Below are 25218 nucleotides of genomic sequence, written 5' to 3' on the forward strand. Positions count from 1 at the left end.
CCTTAAAAAAAATTCACTTGAGATAATTTAATCCGCAAATAAGTAACTTTAACCTCGACGGTTGATCACATGATTATACCCGTCTGACCTAATTCATTCGCAATCCTAAAATCAAAATATTCCACTCAGCATATCTTGACGCTCCCTTAGCAGCCTATTGTGGCAGGTGTTTAATTGTCAGACGGTCCCTGAGTAGGTGGGAGTTTCTCTTGTTTCTTGGTGTTGGGTGAAAAAAAAAAAAAAACAGCAGCACCTCCATCACCACCAGACGCCAGCGATCAGGAAGCTTCCTGAGGTGAGCGACGTGAATTTTAAAAGTCATGTAGGGATATTTAGTGATTTAAAGGTGCGTTGGAGCGGTTTATCGGCGCTATTTGTGGCGCAATCGTTTTCATCAAGTTACAGAGCTGGAGGAAGGCGGGTGTGCAGACTGTTGTGAGTGCTGCAGTAAGAGGGAGAACACAGAGTCGCCAAAAATTGCCCTCTTGGCGAGAGAACCCCCCTTTCTTTCAATTATGATAGTCCGATTATAAGATTGAGTCAAATCTTCGCTTTCTGAAGCTCCTTGCATCACGGTTCAGTGTTGTTGTTGGCTGGTGAGGATGAGGATGTTTCTGGCAACGTGTCAGACCTTTACACCCAAAACAGGTACAGCCCTTCCTCTCACTACCGCACCTATTGTTCCTCATGGAGTCAGAGAGGTGCTGAGCACCAAAGACTGTGATCAGAGGTAAACATTTGTCAGATGAGGAATCTTTGAGGCTTCCCTTTATGCTGTGGCCATGCTGTCTTCACTCTGCTGTCGCCTGCTGTTGTTCAGTCTGTTGGGGCTGTGTAGACACAAAGCCTTGTATTGGTCAAGTGAGCAAGTAGTTTGACCTGTTGAATCCGTGTTAATTCTACTGTAGGTTTTAACACAGAAATGCAGGCTTTTGATACTGTTTTAGATGATTTTCCTGAGGTAAACTGAGGTCATCGCTAGATGAATTTGCACTTTTTGACAGTATGGTCATGTTAAATGAACTGCTGCCATTTGCAACTGACTATGATGAAAGGAAGTGACCTTTAAAAATGCCAGTATATGAAGGGACTTTCATTTGGAGCAAAGGTGTTAGTATTTGTAGTGGAAAGTGATATTTAGGTATTAAAATGAATTTCAATGAGGAGGCAGAGAGTCATCTTATATGACGAATGTGTCAGCTGATGTCCATACACACACGTAAGTCATTACATAATGGCAATTTGTTGTTCATTAATTAGAAAGGAGCTCCATCCTGTTTGCAGGATCTTATTTATGAATCTTCCATAAATAGACATATTAGGCTTCTGAAAACATCTAATGGTTTCATTGAACATCTTTAATTACTGTAAGAGAGTCATGGCTTTTAACTCCACCATCCCCGGCAGACTTGAAAGGTTACTCTAAAGAGTTAGTAGCTTTTAAAAAAACATGGAATCTATTGGAAATTATTTCAAGATGACCACAGTGTTTAAAATTGAAGAACAGTGCAGGTGTGTGGGTAATTAACTCCTGCACAGTATTAAATGTGTATGTATATGTATATGTATATGTATCTTATCAGCTGTTTAAAATGTAATTGACTTTTCTCCTCTCCACTGTTTGTGATTTCACTCCCTTTTTATTGGGTAGTCCAGTTTCTAGCTTAGGTTTACCTTTTTTTTTTTCATGGTTCACTCCTGAGGCAAAGGTCCTATCAAAAGCTTTTCAGTGGGCTACCACTTTAAATTTTAATCTGTGACAGCTCCAGGAAGAGTGCACAGTAAGTCTCCCAAGAAAAGGGAGCGAATGAATGCTGGTCATCTTCAAGTATCACACATGCATTAATATTTCAGGAGACTCTAAGCTGAGATTGAAAAAGGAGCTTGCAGTAGTGAGATGGATATTGTCTGCTTGTACAACATCTAACAGCTGCTGAACATGAGTTATTCTTTTGTGAAATTCATAAGCAAACATAAGCCTCTTTCCATGGATCTACTTTATGTGCTCGTTTTTTTTTTCTTTCTGAGCAGGTGGACAGTCTCAGCTGAACAGAACGATCAAACAGTAAAAACTCTGAAGTAGGTGCACAAAGATCCTTTGTAGTTTTGTGAGTTATCACTTCCCTCTAATGGTGTGAAGCATCAAATAATCACATAATCTGATCTGCTTCTCATGGAAAGAGTGAAAGAGGCAGAGTAAGGTCTGCTGCACTGAGGCTCCAGGAATACCAAACATCAAACCAGTAGGCGCTTGAATGTGACTTCATTCCTGAAAAAGATTTATATTACATCAAATAATTTTTTGTCACATAGGAATTTTATTGTGCAGATCTTGTACCTTACCTCTAAATTAAAGTATTCTTTCTTCTATTATGTATTAATTGTAATGTCCTTTGACATTGGTCATATGTTTTTCCAGTCATGAGTGAGGAGTGGTAGTATACATGTTCTATATAAGGGTGGGTGAAGTAGACAAAATCCTCTATCATGGTATTTATTATATTATTATATTTTATACAGCAGTGTTGGTCTTTATTTATCAGTGTATTACATTTTCTGAAAATTCAAATAAGAAGCCATTTGTGGAGACGGTAACTAGACATGAATGTTTTAACATCTAATCCAGTGATTTTAATACATGAGCAGTCAAGGTTTTTTTAAAAACTTAAAAAGAAAAAAAAATTAAAATAAAATAAAATCCATCACTGCCTTGAGTATAACTCCCAATGGTCTAATACACTCAAAGATATCAAAGAATTAGCTAAAAAGATTTTTGTTGTCTCACAAAATCTATTGTTATATCGTCCAACCCTAACGCTACAGGTGGATACATCATCTCTGACTCCTTGTCTTTAATACTGAAATGAACTAGAATGATTCAGTTGAGCGCAGCTGCCTCCGGCAAGGCCAAACAATCCTACATGTCTTTTGGTCTCAGGTAACTTTATTTATGTATTGTAGTCATTCCTTATGCAAGACAGCTGTATGGTTTTATTACCTGTTGTATGAAATGTATTATACAATTCATATAAGCTCTACAGCAGTGTCAGTTGTCTCATTGTTATGTGGCAGCTGCTACTGTTATTGTGTAATTTTATTAGCTGCATGTTGAATGAAATACTGATGTAAACATTCCTAAATGCTGCTGGTGCCTCATGCACCATTACATACTAAACTCTGTGTGTAACATGGATTCAGCATTTTCTTCCACCAGATTTGAATTATTATCTGAATCTTATCTGAAACTGTACAAACTCAAAGATGTCAACACCATAAATGTGTTAGATTTTTTATACATCAAGATCCATACATTATTTCCTGAGAAACTGACAAAAATCTGGACACATTCCCTATCTCACAATGTTTAGGAAAGTGATTTTAAAAAAAAAAATCCTGGATTCGCCCCTTTAACCAGATCCCCATCAAAATGTTATGGTCCTCCCTGGGCCATGACCCATCCCTCCAACAGGATCGGAGCGTATTGGTTCTGTGCTTTTTGTGTAATCCTGCTGACAAATAAATAAACAAACAAACCAACAAACAGAGACGGGTGAAAACATAACCTGCTTGGCGGAGGTAATGAGAGTTAACTCTACACACAGGATCTGAGCGGAGCAGCCCACGCTGTTGACAGATTGCACACACCACTGTGTAGCACCAGACAGGCATCACCTACCAGTGCACGTTCTCTCCTGTCCTCTCTGCTAGTGATGATGATGGTGGTGGTTGTTGTGGTGCTAGGAGTGAGATGTGTGTGTGCTTGTATGTGCATGTGCGTGTGTGTGTGTGTGTGTGTTCACGTGCGTGTGTAATACATCTAAGATTGCATCATATATTTCTGTGACTCATCTCCCCAGCCACATGTCACCGGCTACTGGGTATGAATAAATATGTCAGAAAACACTTTGGTGAAAACCTCTTGAGAGAAGATCAAACACAAACAGAATATCAGAACAAAACAAGAGCTGATGATAATCTCTAAATCCCATTTCGATCGCTCAACTTAAAAGTTTATTGGAAACGGCTTGCACACAAAACTTTTTAGTGTAGTACAGAACATGAAAGTTAAGAGTCTTACCAACAATTCCAGAGTTGCTCCCAGTTCTGGTGGATGACTGATGCTGAGGCAGTAGTATGTTGAAGTTGTACACCAGTACAAGGGCATTGCCAGAACTGGGAACACTGACATTCAAGATGGTGTGGTCCATTGAAATCGTGCTGAACATTTGTCTTAGCTGTAAAACCCCCATTTCTATTCCACCTGCTATATAACTGCAGTAGTTCTGTACCATAGACTCGCCTTTGTTCTTTTTATGGCTTTGGTGGAGAGGAGGCCCGCTGCTATTTAAGATTCCTGCTCTAAACTTCCCAGTTATTCCACAGGGGTCCATCACAGTGATACTGACGCATGCAGCATTGTCACTGATGTATTGTGCACAGATACTCACCATTGAAGCTCACGCTGCCATACGCATGTGCTTATAATAACAGTATTTGATATTCAGAGATACACATTTTATACGGACTGTGCCTTTTGTATATGCGCTGTGGGCTAGAAGATCTATCTGATGTAAAAGATATCCTGTAGTTGCATCAGATATGAGCAGGTTTTATTTTGTTGCCTGTGGTCCTGATGCACAGTTATTTTTAAATAATCATGGTTTTGGCTAAGGTTAGGGGTTACAAATCATATATGGTATACTTCACATTAGAGTTCAAACAAATAGTCAATTAAGTAGTCTAATGACAGGAAATGAATCTGAAACTAGTTTGACATTTGATCAATTCATTGTCGTTTCTAGCAAACATGCAAAAAAAACGTTTTTTTTTTAATTATATTTTATTTTTGGTTTTTTTAGCCTTTCGTGATAGTAAAGTGGTCAGAATATTCAGTCTATTTTAAACGTGTCAACATTGGCTTTGTGACTAACAAAATATTTCACATTTTTTTATACCATACGCTTTTAGATTGATCCCCTGTTTTAGTATGAAATTGAAATACATCTCGAGAAGCTGTATTTTCTGAAAAATCCACAAGACAAACAATAAGCAAACATGGATGACGAGAAAAGAATAAAATAGATTCTGGATGTTTCCTGCGTTTTAAAGGCTGCTGCTCAGCAACTGATTCTGAAATCTCAGATGTCGGGGCTTTGTTGATCACAATACCAACCGTCCCTGATGGGATGTAAATTTGACAGCAAATAAAGAAATCTTAAGCACAGTTAAAGCTTTTAAATTTAAAGCAGGGAAGAAAGAGAAGTCATGATGGTTGGCAGTAGTGTGGCATTAAGAAGGAGCGTAACTAACACATCAGAAGCAGGTGCAAGGCAACTGGAAAACAGTGTTGATAAAAAAAGAGTCATGCCTGAAATTTGATTCCACCACACATTTATTGATAAACTGACCTGACAGACACTGGTATGGTCCTTTAATTTGTTGTTGAACATCTGTGCTACCTAAAGTAAAAATAATAAAAAAGCTTAGATACAAATAGCCAGATAGAGAAAGTGATGTCTCGAACTAAATGCATGATTGATGTGTCGGTATGTTGAGACATGATGTATGTTGAGTGACTGCATTTTACTTTTGAATATGGCGTCGATGCTTTACAGAGAGAAGAGAGATTTCTCTGAACGAATCTGTACTTTATTATTTTGACTCAGAGACTCAGGTTTTTCTCACAGGCCCATTTTTAGGATCAGCTCCAGCAGATTTTGCAGTGTAAGAAGCTGTGGGTGGAATCTTCCAGAAGCTCGGGGGGTGGGGTGGGGTGGGGGGGTATTGCACTGGTTCAGTGTCATCCAGCGTTCATGTTAGACTCGACCCGTCACTGAAGCCAGATGGGTCCTAATGAGGAATGAGCCCAGTTCACAGCAGCAGCAGCAGCAGCAAGGCAGACACACAGCGCTCCCCTGGGGTTCCACTGAGCATGTGCAGCCAGACAGCAAGCAGGTGTGTGCGTGCAGCCATCGCTCCAGGCAGGTTATGGCTCATTCAGCCTTCAGAAAGAGGCTGGAGAGGGGTTGGGAGGGGTTGCTGGGGGGTTGGGGGGGTGGGGGCTGCATTAGATGTGTGCTCTGAGCAGACACACCTCAGTGATCTGTGTTTGTGTGTGAAGTGATGGGGGGAGAGTGAGGTATGAAAAGAGCACAGCCTCCTCCCTTCTTCTCCACTGAGCAGGTGGTGAGCAGATTGTGTTGAAAACCTCCGCCCTTTTTCTCCCCCTTGGGCTGGGTCTGCCCCTCCACACACCCCCAACACCACCCTCCAACCAGAGCCATCACAGCAGAGGCCTGTAGCTCCTGTAGAGCTGAGAAGAAGATGCATTCACACATGGCATCCCCATCATTAAAATATCAAAAAACTACACAGTAGATGTGGCCAAAAGTATGTAGATGCTCCTGTCCATGATTTTCATGGTTTTGGCCCCCAGTTCCAATTTAATGGAAAATAAATCTTAATGCTACAGCATACTGTGATTTTTTTTTTTTGGATGTTTATTTTAGTGTGCTTCGTGTTTGGGAAATGCCCTCTTCTATTTCAATATGACAGTTCCCCACTACACAAAGCAAAGTCTACAAGAGATTGTTTTTCCTAGTTTGTTCAACCATCCAACACCCCTGAGATAAATTTGCAGATTCCAAAATGTTGTGGAAAGTCTTTTCAGAGGAGTGGATGAGCCTTGATAAGACTACATTAAACCATTATTTAGTCTCTGGACCACATGGATTATTGGAGGGCTTACCTGTGACCTACGGGATTAGGAAGCGTTGGAAAAACATCGCAGGTGCTCTTCAGTGCGTTGATGGAAAACTACGGGGGGAAGACAAAATGATATAAGTATCCAATAAAAAATTACTTCAGTTTTGAAGTAACAGTCATAATTATAAATGCTGCCGCAAACATTTAATGTAAATTAGCTGCATTTGTCAGCCATAAAAGAGGTTTGTCATTCAGAGTTTTGATGTAGGAATTTAGACAACCAACAGAGCTCAACTGGGGCCGAAACTGCAGGTGCACCTGTCATAGCAAACTGCACAGTTTAATATATGTCAAGTGGGTCTTGAAGTTTGAAATGTGTGCTCAACACAGATAAACTGCAACAACAAAGAGAAGTGGTTTAAAGTTTAAACTAACCAATAGAGATAGAAACATTCACCTAGAGTAAGTAATGGTTCGACAAATAATGTTAATTGCCGTGCAAAGATAAAAGACCCGTCTGCAGTGACTGTAGCTCACGCTGGAAGTTCAGTCGCTTTAAAGCTGCACTGATCAATATTTAAACATGAAAGCTGGATAAAATGACTGTGTGTAATATGAAAGGGGCTTCTCGTAGAGACAGACCCACAGAGAACCATCGCTACCAGCTACATGGAGCATTTTTTTAGCATCTTTATGCTAGTTTTTCTGGTTTTGTCCCCAGGTTCTGCCACATCAGGCAGCTGTTTTCAAGTGAAAAGAACACACCACCTTCCCTTGTTCCAACAGCACACAGACAGAGTTAGCGACTAGCTGGTGCGCATATAGCAAACTAAAGAGACAGATATTTCCTTCAGGAGTTGGTGGAGACTAAATTGAAGCTAAAAGGAAAGTGAATATCAGACTTAAATTTTTCCGGTGTCCAGAAACAGAAATGTTTTTTTTTCCGCTTCATGTGTAAAAAGTCAATTGTTTGCCAAAACATTCACCATATCAACGTTATAAAGTGATATGATATGTCAGTTGTTTTGATTTCACTTAATTCTGTTGCCCGCAAATGGCCATGAAGAATTTAATGCAGCTTTAAAGCACAACTTCTTTTAACCAAGAATTGTTTGCATTATTTTTCAATTTCAATTTTCAATTAGAAGAGGAATCTTTTTTTTTTTTTTTTTTTTTTTTTTTTTACAGATTACCCATTAAACACCAGCATTTCCATAACCAGGAGCTCAGTTTTGTATTAAAATGCAGAGCACAGCTAAAAAAACGCTCATACATATTTTACCAGCTTGGAGCCTTTGAGATGAAGCCAATGACAGGGGAAATGTCAAACCTTTCCTCTCCATGCGGGTATTGCTGTCTCACACAGAGAGAACAGTCTTTGCCAATACAGACACGTTGGTGGCAGGGGCAACTGCACGTTTAACAAAGCTGCAGTCGAGAGACAACACCAGCTCTGAAACCATTATTCTTTTATTTATGGTGATTGCGAGTTGTCCTTGGGGGTAGTCTTTTATCTCACAGTGACTGGCAGTTGATTAGGTGCAGAGGTTTGGAGGTCAACACAAGTTTACATATTATTTATGACTCATTTGTCTGGCAAAACAGGACCATCTCTCTCATTCCCTCAGGCAGGTAATGTCATTTGTCTTGGTCCAACTGAAAGTTTGACGATGGGAGGGAAAGCTCTTCCGGGGCTGATCACCAAATGCTTTATGGTGTCGATTAGGGTTTTGGTGCAGCTGGGAATTACGATGCAACCTGTTTAAGTGTAAAGATGTTTCCTGTCACAGCTTTTTTTATGATGACATAGATACAGATGCTCGTGTCAGCATTACAAAGCACTAGTTCATGTTTACGTCGGTGGTGAGGCCCATGGCATAGATGCTGACCGGTGATGGCAGTTGGGTGTGCTGCGTGCTCGTGTGGCAGATTTCCTGTCTGGTGCAGCAGACCGCTGCACCAGACAGGAAATCTGCCACACGAAGGTCCTTCCCCTGTTTGTATATCACCATCAAATGATAAAGTCAGAGTTGCAGTAGCATTCTCTGCAGCTGTTTTGGGGAGGGTTTTTTTTTAAGAACGCTGTGTATGGTGATGCAGTCTCTTCCATGAAGATACTGGTCAAACTTGTCACATGCGAAGGACAATGGTGAGACACTTTTGTTTTTTTCGCAATTTGTGCATATCTCTGCTCTGTGAGGGTTTCCTGACAATGACGCCAGCTGATTTGGTGAAACGCTATACCTGCTAAATGTTACCAATATTATCATTCTTCCATTGTCAGTCACTGTGAGCATGTTTTAATGCTAGCTTTAGCATTTAGCTCAGAGCACCACTATGTCTAAGAACAGCCTCATGAAATCTCTGGTTTGGCTGCAGACACTATTGTAAGCCAAAACGTTAATTAGGTGGTGACAGCGCCAAAATATTGGTGCTCTGAAACACTGTGGTACGGCTGCAACAGAAGTGATTTAATCAAAATATTACAAGGGAGTGATGATAGATATCTGGGTTGAATCAGGGTTTATTACGAGTTATCAGTCTTCTGACTTACAATTTTATTTGTTTTGTCTAAATCACCTCAGGGACAATATCCTCTCTCACACACAGACACACACACACACACACACACACAGATACCTCAGCTGTTTTTTTTTTTTTTGGTGCAATGAGCAGATTAGCTGACCTGAGCTTTCTTTTTTTTTTCTGCGTCTCTGACTAAAACTCAGGTATATCTCATCACCAGTTCACGGCTCCTGCACTGACTTCAGAATCTGTGATCATAGCAGTCTGAGCACAGAGAAGGGATTTCACTCATGCTGCCAGCGGGAGGCACAACACTGCTTCCCAAGCCAAACATCAGTTTGTAATCTGCTGTGTTGGCTTGGAGGCTCGACTCAGGGATGAGGAGGAGAGAAATGAGCAGAGGGGAAGGATTAGAAAGACTTCAGACTTTCAGTTGAAAAAGCTGGAGTGGAAATGGATACCATGGGATGCATCTGAGCGTTTTTATACATGAGGGATGAGGCAGAAAGAAAATCCATCGAGTCTCATAGTCAAACTGCTGAGTCATGCGGTGACGTTTGTCCAAATGTTGTGTGAAACCACACCAGTCAGCCTGTATCCTTTAGCATCCTGCTCTGCTCTGGAGGTGGGGAGGAAGAGTTTCACTGTTGACACCAGCAGCCGGTGGCGTTCGAATTTAATGACTCGTCTGATGCAAGAAGAAAAACAGCTCAATGAGCCGATAAAGGTCTGTTTAAGCCTCTGCATGTCAAAGTTTGTCAGTGTGTTTCCAGTTTACAGCTAGTTAGTTGTGTTTTTCTTTTGTAATGGGGCATCGTTTCTGTTTGATTTAGCTCCTGTTGCACAGTTGACACAGCTGCTCTTTGATTGGTTTGCTATCATAAGCTCATCTCAGGAATATAAAAATAGGCACTGAATTGTTTTTACTTTTTTTTTTACTGCAGCTATTTATATCAGGCAACGTATTCTCTCTAAAGAAACAATTCAGACTCTGTCTGGAAGCTTTGGATGGTTTGTTTTTCTATTGATCACAGAACGTCAAAATCTCCTGTCAATCCATTTGTCCATCAGTTTGTCTGATAATTTGTTTCCAAAATGACAATTTTAGACGCAAACATTCACCAAATCTACTATTTAATGAGAGTAGGATGCTCCGTCTTCATTTTCCTTCAGAGAACTGTATGTTCTTTGCTTGTAATGTAAGCCTTTGTGGTTGTTAATCAATTTTTAGCAGTAAAATAATCCTTTTGTCCATATCGGTGCCTTAATTCATTATCAGCAGAGAGAAAAAGCCTGAGATATAGTACACCAGCTTCCGTGGAAACACATTCTCTGCAGTGTGTGTGTGTGTGTGTGTGTGTGTGTGTGTGTGTGTGTGTGTGTGTATGTGTGTTAGGGATTTGCCTTGTGATCCATCCTCAAGGAATCCCCAGTCGTCTCCGCAGGGAGGCTCAGATGCTGTGTATCTGACAGTATCTGGATATTGACTGCAAGCTATCCACTTTCACAACTAAGAAAGACAGTAGAGTGGTGCAGAAAGAGCAGCTAAAGATCACTGAGTTGTATTTTTATACCTCTGTTCTTCACCAGACCTCTCTGACAGTGTGATGTACAGCGGTCCAGCAGCACTGCCATTGATCAGCTCGCCTCCTACACAAGACATCCTGCTGTGGCTTCTGTTGCACAACAAGCACCATTTGGGAAATGCTTGACAAAACTGTTATGGAGCTTCTCAGGAAGTGACATCATTGGTGCAGTGATAAATCACACCAAGGTTTGGATCGGTATTGTGTGCCGGCTTGGAGGCCTGTAGCTTCCTCTCCCTTTTCTCACTCATTTAATTCTCATGTTACCTCACAGCTCCTGTGAGAGTTGGACAGCAGAGGACTGTGATGCAGTTTTGGCTGCCATGTACTGCTGCAGAGCAAACACCGTGTTTACTACAGAGCGCGTCGTTCTGTCACAGTCCAGCATCGCTGGAAATAATGTGGAATTTGTTTTTTTTTCCCATGAAATCCGATGATTGATGTCATTCACTTAGGTGAATTTGCAGTATTGATGCAAAGCTTTGTCAGCACTCCACTGTTGTTGCTCCATTTTCTCGGACTGTTTGTTCAGCGAGGAGCGTACACGAGCAGAGCAGCTGGGAGTCGGGACTGTATTGATTGAAAGAAGGGAGAGTGCGTGCTGCTGGAGGACAGATGGTTCAGGCCTACATTCTGTGGTCATGGCAGTGTGAATGATTATATCCTGTGCATGCTTCACAGACAGAGAAATACGCAGAAAGTGGTCATAACTGCCAACCCTCAACAAGCTGTTCAGAGCTGTTTTGTCCATCAATATGGACAAAAGGATTGTTTTACTACTAAAATGGATAAATAACCACATGGTTTAAGCTGTTGCTCTTGGACTATTAAATTGAGTCTCACAACAAAAGTACTTTCTTGTCTGCATGGTTAAATGGACTTGTTAGCATCATCCTGTTACACATTAAAGCTTTTTAGAGAGTCAACAGTCAGTTTGTTGCTTTCATGTGACATCTCCACTTCCAGTTGTCAGATAAAGAAACGCAGACACAGATCAATGGCTGCTAATGGACCGTGGTGGTCATTAGACCGATCCTTGCAAATGGTATCATAATTGCACTTAGAGTGAGTGACAGACACTTCTGATAAAAAATGAGTCACAACAATGTTAAAAAGAAACACAGACCATTATGTCCTAATTTAAGCAGTTAATGCCATCACCACAGCTTTACCCACTGTGTCCATTAAAAGGCACAAACATTGTAATTGTACAGGCCAAGTGAGTATTCAACAGATTTAGATTCATCCCAATATTGTCACTCGTTGCCCAACTCAGTGTGATATCAAGGCGACTGCTCGGACTTGAGAGCTTCAACAGGTGTGGCTCAAAGCTTAAAAGAAAAACCATCTGTATCATTCTAATGCTCTCTCTCTTTTAAACTCTTCTTTTTCTTTAGGTATGGTCCAGTGCTGATGGCGCACTCTGAGCTGTTTGTGACAAGAGCTCCCCCTGTGGTGGAGGGGAGTGCTGTGGAGCTCAATGCTCTGGGCTTCCTGGAATCCTTTGGGGAAGAAAACAGCACAGCTGAGAGATGCTACCGCTCCCACTCCCGCAGCAGCGTCCTCCAGGGTCTGCCATTTGGGGGGGTGCCCACGGTCCTCGCCATCAATGTGGTGCTCTGGATGGTACAGACTCACGCGTACACTCACCCAATGATATCAAAAGTGTCAACAATAGCTCCAGAAATGCCATGGCCAAGTGATACATGACTGGAAATTTTAATATGAAACACTTCTCAAAATGTCATATTATCATTCTCCTATAGGCCTGCCTTCTAAAATATTGATTAATCTATCTAATTATTTTCTTGATTCACTGTTTGGTCTATAGAATAACACACACACAAAAAATACCCAAACCTTTTGGTTTAATAAAATAGCTACGAAAATATCTAGCAATCCAAAACGGGGGGGATATTCAGAAAATCCTCAAATTTGAAAGCAAATATCACTAAAAAGTGCTACAAAAATATTTAAACATTACTTAAACAACTAATTCATTTTCTGTTCATCTACAAATCAGTTGATCAACTAACCATTTTATCTCTACTCAGAACCATGTCTGCTCTCCTAACAGGAAGCTTACAGCCCATCTTTTATAGTCCAGATCAGCTCTTCTTTGTTTACTTCTGCAGCTTGAGAGACCTTGACTACAAGGTTTCTGAATATATCCAAACTACCAACACCATGTTGAGCCCTGATACAAAATGACAACAGGAGGTGGTATGTGTTCAGGGGGCTGTCTCTGTGAAAGTGTAGTGTATAATGGACATCCTGTCACCAGCACCTCACTCTGCTTTTGATGATAATGGAGTTCAACAGCAGGTGTTAGTAATGTTGGACATCATTGGTGAATGTGTGACATGAATTCTGAGATACTGCGTATTCGCTCATTTTTTAAATTCATTGTGAGGACCTTCCAATGACTTTTTATAGAGTGCTCACTGTCAAGTGCCTAAATATAGTTGTAATCCTGACCCAGTGTTGATTTTAACCCTTACCCCAGGTCCTAACTAACCTTAACAACTGTCTTCATAATAATCTACTAAAGGTCAGGATATCCCCGCCTATGCTGCCCAGATTTTGTTTTTGTAATCCGTCCCCGCCTTTATGGAAGTGGACTTGACTAAATCCTGGAATTTTGTGTGGAATGAAATGAAGTAAATGTCACAAAATTGGTTTTATCAGCTTTAATTTATGGTGCTCTTTGTAGGAAAACAAAAAAAAAGCTTTAAGGCTGAATTAACCTCTTAGTAAATTCATGCCTGCCAAAACAGTGTCACTGTGGAGCTTTTCATTTGTCTTCTTCTCCTCATCTGGGCTTTTGGGCTTCATAGTGATGTACATGAATACACACGAAGGCATACGCATTATTGTGTGCATGTTGCAGATAATATTCATCTGCACAAAAGCTTCATGTCTTAGCTTTCCTTCCGCAGTGTTTACAAACATAGTTGCATATCTGTCTCCAGATAATAATAGGCTTCCACTTTCAGTTGTCAACTACCTCAGTTCCACTGTCGGGCCTTGTCAAGCTTGATCCCTGCACTGCTATCACTCTCAATCAGCCACCTCTGTGTTTTAATTGGCTCATTTTATCGCTGTCTGGTTGTCATGACAACACAGATGGTTGAGCGCTGTCTCTTAATGACAAGCATGAGTCAAAGCACTCTTCCCCCCCAGGTGACGGGAGCACGCCTCTGCATCAATTCCACCATCATACAGAATAAATCATCTGTGGGACTTGAGGAGAGCGTGCCCACGCATCAAGACGAAATAAAATAAAACAACAGAGAGGAGATGGACAGTGAGGAAACAGCGAGATAATGGGGGAGATGCTTATTTAAAGGAGTTTGGGCCCTGTCTGCTGATGTGAACACACGCTCATTATTCATCTTCAAGCCTGAGTCAAGGTTGCCCTGATTGTCTATGCAAGGCTTTATATCACTAAAAAATGAATCATTCAACATTCATAGGAGCTTTCTTCCTATTAACATGGCTGTCATCCCCGTCCACTTAACCAAATGTCTTCTTGTACAAATGGGCAAATGATTTAATGCCATAACGAAAGTCAAACACTCATCAGCACTTTTACTCCATTTGCATTTGTCAACATTCATCCATCGTGTTCCAGTTATGCTCTTGGATTTTGAACCAGGGCTGAATGCACTATTGTGTACTATAATATGTGGTTGAATAGGGTTTTTTAAATTTCATTGCGATGTGCAGTTTGCTCTCTATTTGTGGCAGAATGGAGGCGATTTAGATTTATTCTTGCTATTGACCAGACTCATTCATTATTAGTGCACAGCATCTGTTTGCATGTGCATGCTGACCTGTCTCTGGTAGTTTCCAAGACAACCATGTACTACTCTAAAGAAAGAAGATGGCTCATTATTGCTGCTGCTTTTTGAACCTATCAATTATCTGTAGGGTCTTCATGAGAACGCAGAGATGGGCCTCAGCTTTCAAATCAAGCGGTATGCAAAGGGTGTGGCTGATGATGGACCCAGAGCAGATGAGGACATGGAGTGTGTGTGACTGTGTAAGTCAGATCCCCAGGAGATCTGCATTCATGTTCTTGTTTTGTGTTCCAGTTCCTGTTGCTCATCTTCTCCTGTCTGAGAAAGGCTGCTTGGGACTACGGCCGCCTGGCTCTGCTGATGGAGAATGACAGGTAAATCCCTCACTCTTTGTCTTACACAAAAAAATGAGATACACTCACTCGCCTGTGAGCCATGTCAACAATTAAGATGGAGTAATAAGTCCCAGTGGAACCGCTCCTGAGTCCTGATGCTGCAACCTCCAGCTCCCTCTGCTGAGTATAAATGGTACTGCACAGAAAGCAAATTACTGCAGACAGCTTCTGCTGTTGTTGTTGTTGGAGTGGCCGGTACCTTCTATATGTTCTCAGTGAAACTGGAACCCCTGTATTAACATAAGTCAGACATACATATGTACAGTATATATATAAACATACAGTGGTCTAGATGAAAAAATATCTCATCTACTCGAATATTTTCATTATTTTCATTGTTGATTAATATAGAGGTTTTTTTTATAGGTTTTTGTTGTTTTGGCCAAAACCATAAGATGTTCAAAATAAAATCATATAAAACAGAGAAACATATAAAATCGTCACAGTGAGAACCTGGAACTAGCCAATATTTAGCATTTTCACTTGATAAATAATTTAAAGGACAAGGCTAGAAAGCCGGTTTTATTGTTTATTTTTTCTTATTGTCAACAAATGAAATGAAAAGACCAAAACCAACAATGCATTCTTCCCTATCTTGTCTGTGGCACAAGATGTGAATCCTAAATAATTTCCAGAAACAGCTGGACACAGTAGTTTATAGCAAACGTTAATCAAACAAGAAAATAATGCATATATTTGGGACTAATTTCAGCTGCAGATCAACACACATTTGTTGTGTTTTTAAGCCACCAGGACATAATAATAAATTTTGGCTACACAGACGATACTTGTTAGTTTGATAAAAATTGATTTGGGCTTTTTCATGTGATTTCTCAACAGTAAGAAAAGTAAAGAATATCACCAGACTTACCCTTAAAACAATTAATCAACGGTTGCCAATTCCTTGTTGATCGAATGGTATTTGGAATACCTTGAAGGTTATGAAATGAGTCCTGGTTCATGCAGCAGTCTGCATGAGTCTGCAGTGGTTTTATTCTTCTTGACCGGAGTCCCCTCTCTGTGGGAGTGCCGGCTTGATTAGTTCTGCCTGACCGATGGCGGCTTCATAGCACCCAAGGGCAAGCAGCATCTGTGTGTTTTGCCAAGCGGTCCTCTCAAGTACTGATTCAATTATGCTGCTTAATTTGACGCGCTGTCGAACTGTCAGTGGTACAGCCCACAGAGAAATATCCACAAATTCAATCATCGCACTGGCTTTATTAGATTTGACCATATTATATGTGTTTTAATATGTATTCATGCACACTGGGATAGATTTCAGACAGGTACTACACAGGGACCGTCTGCAGCAGTTACATTATGATATCCCTTACAGCACAGAGTTTAATACTGGATATACTGATAAGGTCGTGTCAGGCCACAGTCAATGTGATGATCCTGCTATTTCTCTGTGTATGTCGTCTGCCCACTTCAGTCTCACATCCCTGTTTTATGGAGAACCAAGTGAGAAAGAGAAGTCACCCTCAGAGTCCAGCCCCTCTGACTCTGAGACCAAGGACATGGTGAGTTTTGAGTTTGAGTTTTTCATCTGTTTTTTAAAAGCACCAAGGAACCCCTCAGTAGCGTTCTCAGATCAATTAAAGGAACCCTGTGGAGTTCACCATAAACACATGCCTGTTTTGTTTCCATTCGGCTTCTCTCAACAAAACATATAAAACATTTTATGTTCCCTAAACGTCTAATGTAATTCTTACCTCGTAAAATGTGTGTTTAGTGTGTCGTTTAAGTTTTGAAACTTGCGTTGTTTACATTCTGAGTTTACATTGGAGTGTGGTCTTTTTCTTTTGCTGTGAATTTATTTTAAAGCTGCACTAATTAATATTTTTTATTAACAATATATCAAATAACTGTGTGAAAGGTGTCATATGTAGTGACAAACCCACAGAGAATTATCACCCAGCTCTGCAGTTACCATTGTGGTGTGGTTTTTGTTTGTTTGTTTTCTTTTGATTTTTTGGCCTCTTTTAGCTAATTTATTTACATTAGGCATCTCAAGTTTGACTCTTATCACAGTAGACTTCAGCCACAGCAACACCTGCTTCCAACAAAAAAGAAAAGAAAAGTTCAGATAAACCGTCTTTATCTGCCCTGACCCAAACTACAGAGAGACAAAATTAGCAACTATTCAGTGAACATGAAGCGAAAGAGCCAAATATTTTAGAAAAAACTAGTGGAAATAAGACCAGAGCTAAAAGGAGAGTCAATATAAGACTTAGCCCCTTGTCTGCTGGGTGTGTAAATAGGCAACTATTTGCTAACACAATGTCAATGTTGTGTGGCCAGAAACTATATAACTGCAGCTTTAAGATTGAATATTTAGAAGATTTTATATTTAGAAGTTGTTGGGTATAATTAACTAGAACTAGCTCTGCTAAACAATGCCACCACTGTGTTGGTATAAAACCCTCTCCATCTTTAGTTTTGTCCACTGAGGAAGAGCCGTGATAATATTTAGAAATTTTCACATTTTCCATCCAGCACTCTGGCTTCCTTTCCCCGCCGGCCCGGCGACCAGCTCAGTCACCGTGCAGCCATCGGCTCGGGTGCAGAAAGAGATTAGCTAAACAACTCTGTGCCACAGAATGGAAAATATTCCACTGTCTCTCCCTTTACTGCTGGCCAGTGCAGCTCAGCACGCACAATGATCATGTGTGCAGCAAGTGAAGCTAGTGCGCTGGGATTTTATCACAGAACTAGGTTTTACTCCAAATAGTGTTTATTTAGTTTCACAGTGGGACAAAGCCTGAGAAGTTAATTTAAGGGCTCTGGGATTATACAAAAGACAATGTTAAAGCTGTCATTTGACATGTATCCCCCTCTCACTATGTTATGTCACCCCCATGCTTCTTATGCACATGCTTGTTACAACACATACAAACAATAAAGGGACCTGCTCATCTTAACACTGCTACACAGCACCACTAGTGGTTAAAAACTCCACAGGGTACCTTGAATCAGTGAAATAGTATAATTATGGTAAAGAAGCATAGTATTTGAGGAAAGACCGGCAGACTCCAGTTGTTGTTACACTGCAAAATGTGATGGAGAGAGCACTGTGGGACATACAGCATGAAAACATGTCTCATTTTAAAAAATGCTATAATCAACCATATGTCTGTGTGAGACAGTCTACCAGTCCTCCTGATCATGTACTGATTTGTTTACAGTAATTATAATAAGGCGTCACAGTTAATTTGTTAGTGACATATTGATTTCTAAAAATGCTGCATGCTGCATTTGATAATAAAGTCCACTTGTCTAAGATGATTGCGTCAACTGTTGTAAGAGGAAAGTTTGGGTCATGACTCAGCTGGAATATCTGACACCATGACACCTGTGTGATAGACTGAGGTCACTCCCCGCATGTTTACAATGGTGTAAGACAAAGAGTCAGACTGGAGTCATCGCCCTGTGCCTACACAAAGCTGAGGCTGCAGTAAAGTGGTTACTGCTCCAGGCTAGACCTATTAAACCTCCATCTCTATGTCACTCTGCAGATCTTATTACTATGCAAATAATGGATGCATGCAAGTAGACAGATGTGGTGTGCTCAGACCTGCATATATATGTAATTTATTATCTTTAATAACCAATCCATTGGATGATTTATGATTCTCCTCTCCTTCCAGGGCTTCTGCTCGTGGCTCTCATCTCTTTACCATATGAAGTAAGTACACAAAGCAGTTGCCCTTGTAATTATTTTACCCTTCTCTCATCTTAGCTTCCATCCTTTTATTGGCCCTCTGTCTTCAAAGCTGAGGTCACTGTCAAATGTAAACTCTCGTGTTATATCTCATTTAGCAGCAAAAACAAACGAGTCTGGGCTCATGCGACCGCTGGTGCCATGGTTTCCAGTTGCATATTTGCACTTTGCCCGAGTCTGACTGCACACAACACATTTAACCCCGTAAAAAAGCGATTTCCATGGTGTCCATGGTTTCCATAGCATTATGGTGGCGTTTGCGTGCTTCTCTTTTTAGCTCTCGTGCCAGTGGCTCACCCTGGGATCCCTGGGAAAAGTGCAAACCCACCCTGCAAGTTCGCAATGTGTGGGCTTCCATGAGACCGGTGTACACCTCTTTTTTTTTTTTTTTCATGCATTTATTCTATTTTACGACACTGTTTTTTTCTAAACCTCCCGCCTGGTAACCACAGCTTCTGGCATCAAATAGTGGTGCCACAGTTTTACTCATGATGAGGTATAAGCTGTAGGCCCATTTGTCTTGGCAGCAGACAGGACTGCATGCATGTGTTTGGTTAAGACTGCACCCCTCTGAGTACTATTGCATCTGCTCAAGTGGAAATTTCATCACTGACACCTCAAGATGATAACAGTGTCTTTGTTATCATCATGTTGTGTAGAGAGTTCGGGGTGTTTGGTATTGAAGGATTTTGAAAGTCTCTCTTCTCTCTCTTTTTGCAGGGACGAGGAGATCCGTAGCAAATGCGGCATCGACGCCGTCACATACCTGTCCTTCCAGCGCCACATCATCCTGCTCATGACAGTAGTTTGCTTGCTGTCTTTGGCCGCGATCCTGCCGGTCAACTTTTCCGGGAGCCTCCTGGGTATTTTGGTCCTCATACGATGGTCGACCTAGCCGAATGTCTGAATAGCCAAGGGATATCCTTAACCTCAGGAGAGGCACCTCGCAGGGAGAGAGGCCAGACCACACAGAGACAATCACACACATTTACACACCAAAGGATACACTGGTTAAATGCCTAGAAATTTCATCTTAAAATAATCTGTGGTAAAACTGAGGTGAAGAAAAAAAAAAAAAATCTTGCAAAAATGGAATAAGATCAAAACTGAAATCAACTTGAAGGATAATTTTAACTTGAACTATAAAACAATATTATGGAGTAAAACTCTTTTTATTTAACACATAAACACATACATACACAGGGGCTGCACTTCATCTAAAGGGAGTTACTAGCATGCCAGTGGCAAATCATCAAGTGATTCCCCAAGTCAGACTGTAGGAATAGAAAGTGCTTCATTTCCTCTTAACATACACATATAGGTGTCAGGGCTGGGATGGGAAACAAAATCAGCTGCTAAATAGCAGCAGAAATGCCTTTTGGCAGTTGTGTGCTTTTTATGTAGGAGCAGGATGAAGGCAGGAGCCATTACAGGGTCTATGAGGAGCTAGGCGGTCCGCAGAAGCTTTTTTATTACTGCTGGCTGACATCTTATGGACCAGTGTGTCACCCTAGTCATTAAATAAACCAACACCCGTTGACAGAATGCCATGGCAACAGCAAACAAAGGGTGCCCAAAATTAAAACAACAGGAGTTAGGCACGTGTGCGATGTTTGGATTTTGTGTGATTGAGATTTCATTAGATTGGAAGGAAAACAATTTCTCTGAATAGTGACATTGCTTCATTGTTGCCTCACCCCCCCAGACAAAAGAGGCGAGGGAGAGGAGGTGGAGGGTGGGGGGGGGGTTCCCCGGTAAGTCATTAAAACGTCTCACTCTCTGTCACGTTTAATTATTTCTACAGGAGACAGTCCTGAAAACTTCGGAAGAACAACACTGGCTAACGTTAGTGCAAAGTGAGTGTAACACCGTATGAATGACATCAAATCTCATGACATATCACAGAAACACTGGACTCTCCTTCTACGTTTGAATTACAGCGGTGTTTTTGTGGCCGACAGGGACAGCTTTCTCTGGCTCCACAGCATCTTAGCCCTGGTTTACTTCATCATCACGTTGCTGTGCATGGCTCACCACTCGATACGGCTGGAGTACAGGGAGGACGAGAAGGTCCGTCACCATCACATCACACTGTTTAAACATCATGGCCTGGCTGTAAAAACATCCATCTTATCGAGTCAATTTCTCTATTTTTGAGTTTTACTTTCTAACAAAACACACATTTTTTCCCAAACAATCAAAAAAAAATGCTACAAAAGAAAAGAAGACGAGGGCAGATTTCTGCACTAGTATCAAGGAAACTGTTAAAACAACTTGAAATGACAGATTTGTTCTGTTGTTTTAAGAAAAAACGACTTTCGGGGCCAAAATGAATAACAAGACAAAGAGTCACAGCCATGCCAGCAGTTCTGAAGCCTGTACTTTAATGGCAACCAAAGCCATGGCCGTTTAACTCTAAACCACTTGATCAGATGGATTTTTTTTGCAGTTCATTATAACTCATGGTGGTTGCGTTATGTGTTGCAGATAGCCAGGACACTGATGATTACCTCCATACCCAGAGAGATCTCTGACCCAGGACTCATCACCAAACATTTCCAGTACACATTTACTGCTCTATTTCTATTTTTCTATTTTGTCAAGTCAAATTCCTTATGTTTCTTTCCTGTCATGAGGACCCCCGGCCATTTTTTTTGTTCATACATCTATGTGTACAACTTCAGTACATTCTTTATGAATAACTTCTTCTGCTCCATTCACTAGTGAGGCCTACCCCAGCTGCACTGTCACTGACATCCGTTTCTGCTTCGATGTCCACAAGCTGATGAGGCTGGACCTGGAGAGGTATAGTAACTGCTGCAAATCCGAACAACACAGTTTTGTGATCAGTGTGAAGCTCTTGTCTGAGGATGTTGCTTTTTTTTACAGACGCAAAGCGATGAAAGGCAGGCTGTATTTTGCCACAAAATCCCAAAAGGAGGGGAAGATCATGATCAAGACCCATCCGTGTGCTCAGATATTCTGCTGCGACATCTGCGGCTTTGAAAAGGTACATTTTATCAGTATTATTGGGACTTGCACTTGGCTTTCCTTGTAGAGTTGCTGCACAGAAAAGATATTACCACTGGATGGCACTGCAATCCAAATGTAGGTAAATACAACATATCTTGCCACTGCATATCTGGGGATCTCTGAGAGTAAAAAAATGCAGTGAGTAATGTGTGCTCTAACTTTTTTCTGCAGGTGGATGCAGAACAGTACTACAGTGAGTTAGAGGAAAAGCGGACTGACGAGTTTAACGCTGAGAAGAATCGCATCTCCATGAAGAGGCTTGGCATCGCCTTTGTGACTTTCCGTGATGAGAGGATGACTGCTGTGTGAGTAAACAACAGCACGACACTGAGGTTTATGTCTGTCAGATCCTCTCATCACATAAACCCATGTCACAGCAGGCAGCACCCTTAAAATTCATGGAGAGGCATAAAAGCAGGCGGGAGACTGAGCGCTGATGCAGATTTCTGCAGCAACTTCAAACGTCTCGTTTTGTTTTGTTTTCCAGGATTGTGAAGGACTACAGTCTTGTGCGCTGCCGTTGCAGACCCCAGCAGTCCAGCATCACCACTGTGGTGCAGTCTCACAAATGGGGGGTCAGCTATGCACCTGCTCCCAGTGACATCATCTGGTCAGTACCAACATCACTGGAAATCACAGTTTTCTTTTGGTGCTTTTTGGTCTCAATATTCTTCTTGAATTCTCCGTTAATTAGTCAGATTTTCCACACTGACAAAATTATACTGTTATTACTTGTTGCAGCTACAAACAGGAGATATCTATACTTCCATTATCTATACCCACTTATCCTGTGCATGCTCACGGGTAGCTGTAACCTAACCCCGTCACATTCACACCTATAATACAAGCAATATATAAACCTATCCAACATGTCTTTGGACTGTGAGAGGACACTGGAGCACCCAGTGGAAACCCAGGGAGACACAGTGTAATACCCAATTTTACGCATCTCATGCATCATTTAGAAATATTTCCCTTTAATTATCCTGACATGTTTAGTATCTTTGGAAACCTCAAGATCATGACTAGACTTTAAACCAAAGTTCTGTGAGCTTCAGTAATTCATGTCAGTGCAAAATTAGCTCATAATGATGGACTATCTATGCATTATGCATCTCAGCTTTGGCATTAGTGTTAATATTCCTATTTCTTTTTCATTGAGCACTGAGCACAACATTCAAGATGTATCAGTATGTTGCTGCTTGTGTGAAACGGATCGCAAACACCATTTAAAGCTCATTCCTTATCCATGATTGGATTAGCCACGATGCATGTGTCTCATCTTGGAAAGCAAATGCAGCAGCAGTCCCAGTGTGATTATGTAACAAATGAGGGATGTCTATGTATGGGAGATTGACTAAAGAGATGGTAGCGTTCACTGTTTGTGCTTCACGCCTGATTGGCTGCAGTGTGTTTGTATGCGAGTGTGTTTTTGCACTAACTAGACTACTGGAGCAGTTGCAGGCTGCGGGGTTAAGCAGGGTCTTTTGTTCCTTCGTTAAAACTGAGCGTTGAAGTGTGCTGTTCCCAACCTGCTCTCCAGTCCAGTGCAGTGGAAATACAGTCACCAAGTCACATAGAAGAAACGACTGAGCTGGCTATTTCTGGCTTATGTCAATACATGCACTACAGGCGTGTCAGGGGAGAAAATGTGTTAACTGTCCCGTCTGTCCTGTAGGATGATTGTGAACTGAGGCTCATTATTTCTCCTGTCACCAGGGAAAACCTGTCAGTGTGTGGATCTCGCTGGTGGCTCCGCTGCGTCCTCCTCAACATCCTCCTCTTCCTGCTGCTCTTCTTCCTCACCACTCCTGCCATCATCGTCAACACCATGGACAAGTTCAACGTGACCAAGCCTGTGGAGAGTTTGCGGGTCAGAGTTTGAAATTAATTTAAACTTTGCGACCTCAATGTTTCATTTTGACCCTCTTCGGTGTCATTAATTAGCTTTTTTTTTGCTTTCCAATATAGAGCCCTGTCATTACCCAGTTCTTCCCCACCCTCCTGCTGTGGGCGTTTTCGGTGCTCCTGCCCTTCATCGTCTACTACTCAGCCTTCTTTGAGTCCCACTGGACCAGGTACTCACCAGCCATCGACCACCGCTCCCTTCTGAAATGGAAATGCCTGTCCTTTACTTCTTCAAACGGACTCTTCATATGTAGCTGCCTGTCTTCCTCTGAACTCTCAGCATTTCTTTTTTTTTTTTTTCATCTCAATTATTTTTTTTCTCTTTCACCCTCTTGCTCTTTTTACTCTCTCCCCTCTCTCTCCCTCCTTCTCTCTGTCACTCTCCCTTCACTGTTATTCTGGGCAGGTTGTCATAGAGATCTCCATGTGAGGATAATGATATGCACAGTAGTCACCATGCGCAGAGGAGCACTGCATGGTGACTACTAGTAGGAGGAGGAGCGAAAGAACTGTGCATAGGGAGACAACCTCATGCAGCACCTATGAGCACCCTTTCTTTACATAACAACCCCCACAAACGTGTTGTGCAGGCGTGATGTGCGAGGGAGCGAATGCAAATCAACTGTTTAACTGGAGTGAAAAGCGTAGTTCCTGCTAATGAACCCAACAGTCAGCTGACTTTGCATTACATTATTTCACATAAATGCATCTATTATGTTGAAGGAAGGGTGTAGGTGTGTTTTAGAACTAAATATTGATTACACAATGACCCCTGGGTCCTTATGATCTCTTGTCTGTAATTGAATGTTTCAGATCCGGTGAGAACCAAGTAACGATGCACAAGTGCTTTTTACTGCTGGTCTTCATGGTCATCATCCTGCCCTCACTTGGTCTATCCAGGTACACAGACTCAGAACAAACATATAACTTCTGCTTTTATTTTATTTTTTTCCGACTTTTTTAATTTTTCACTACCTTTCATATTTTATTCTTTCTGTAGTCTGGACCTGTTCTTCACCTGGCTGTTTGATATCAACTTCCTGGATGAGAAGAATGTCAAATTTCAGTAAGCTTTTTTTTTAAAGAATAAATAAAATATAGCAAGAGTTTTATTAATCCTAAAAAGGCATTTCAGTTGCAGCCCAACACTCAACATTGTTTTCTTGGTGCAGGTGTGTGTTTCTTCCTGACAACGGTGCATTCTTTGTAAACTACGTGATCACGTCCAGCCTGATTGGCACATCTATGGAGCTGCTTCGTATCCCGGCACTGACGGTGTACGCCCTCCGCCTCTGCTTTGCAAAGTCCCAGGCTGAGCGCATTCATGTCAAACGGGTTAGTGGAGCCTTTCGTGCTTACGTCAGTGTTTTTCATGTGAGTGTTGATTTTAAGATCTAAAAAGCTCACTGTGTTTGTGTTTTTGTCCGCAGAGTCAGGCCTATGAGTTCCAGTTTGGCCTGGAGTACGCCTGGACCATGTGTATCTTTGCAGTCAGCATGACCTACAGCATCACATGTCCCATCATTACGCCCTTCGGT

The 25218-nt window shown here is 41.4% G+C and overlaps 1 protein-coding gene across 2 annotated transcripts in view; it reads left to right on the forward strand.

The window, feature by feature from the left end:
* The first annotated feature begins 252 nt into the window (after positions 1-252).
* The window catches only part of tmem63c (transmembrane protein 63C), a 30352-nt gene continuing 5386 nt past the window's right edge, over positions 253-25218 (forward strand). The window contains exons 1-19 of one of the 2 annotated variants that reach the window (XM_023417318.2): positions 253-295; positions 12215-12443; positions 14915-14994; positions 16451-16538; positions 18666-18703; positions 19460-19602; positions 20544-20595; positions 20701-20809; positions 21227-21300; positions 21464-21544; positions 21629-21749; positions 21944-22077; positions 22260-22382; positions 23492-23645; positions 23744-23850; positions 24494-24580; positions 24681-24746; positions 24853-25015; positions 25111-25216. In XM_023417318.2, coding sequence (XP_023273086.1) covers positions 12231-12443; positions 14915-14994; positions 16451-16538; positions 18666-18703; positions 19460-19602; positions 20544-20595; positions 20701-20809; positions 21227-21300; positions 21464-21544; positions 21629-21749; positions 21944-22077; positions 22260-22382; positions 23492-23645; positions 23744-23850; positions 24494-24580; positions 24681-24746; positions 24853-25015; positions 25111-25216 — 1939 coding nt within the window. In that variant the 5' untranslated portion in view covers positions 253-295; positions 12215-12230. Of the gene's footprint in view, positions 296-9900; positions 9959-12214; positions 12444-14914; positions 14995-16450; positions 16539-18665; positions 18704-19459; positions 19603-20543; positions 20596-20700; positions 20810-21226; positions 21301-21463; positions 21545-21628; positions 21750-21943; positions 22078-22259; positions 22383-23491; positions 23646-23743; positions 23851-24493; positions 24581-24680; positions 24747-24852; positions 25016-25110; positions 25217-25218 lie in introns of those variants that run through there. The other variant, XM_023417319.2, reaches the window with a different exon arrangement.

Source organism: Seriola lalandi, unplaced genomic scaffold, assembly GCF_002814215.2.
Source record: "Seriola lalandi dorsalis isolate HSWRI2012SDOR001 ecotype SW California unplaced genomic scaffold, Sedor1 jcf7180002054573, whole genome shotgun sequence".
Classification (NCBI taxonomy): domain Eukaryota; kingdom Metazoa; phylum Chordata; class Actinopteri; order Carangiformes; family Carangidae; genus Seriola; species Seriola lalandi.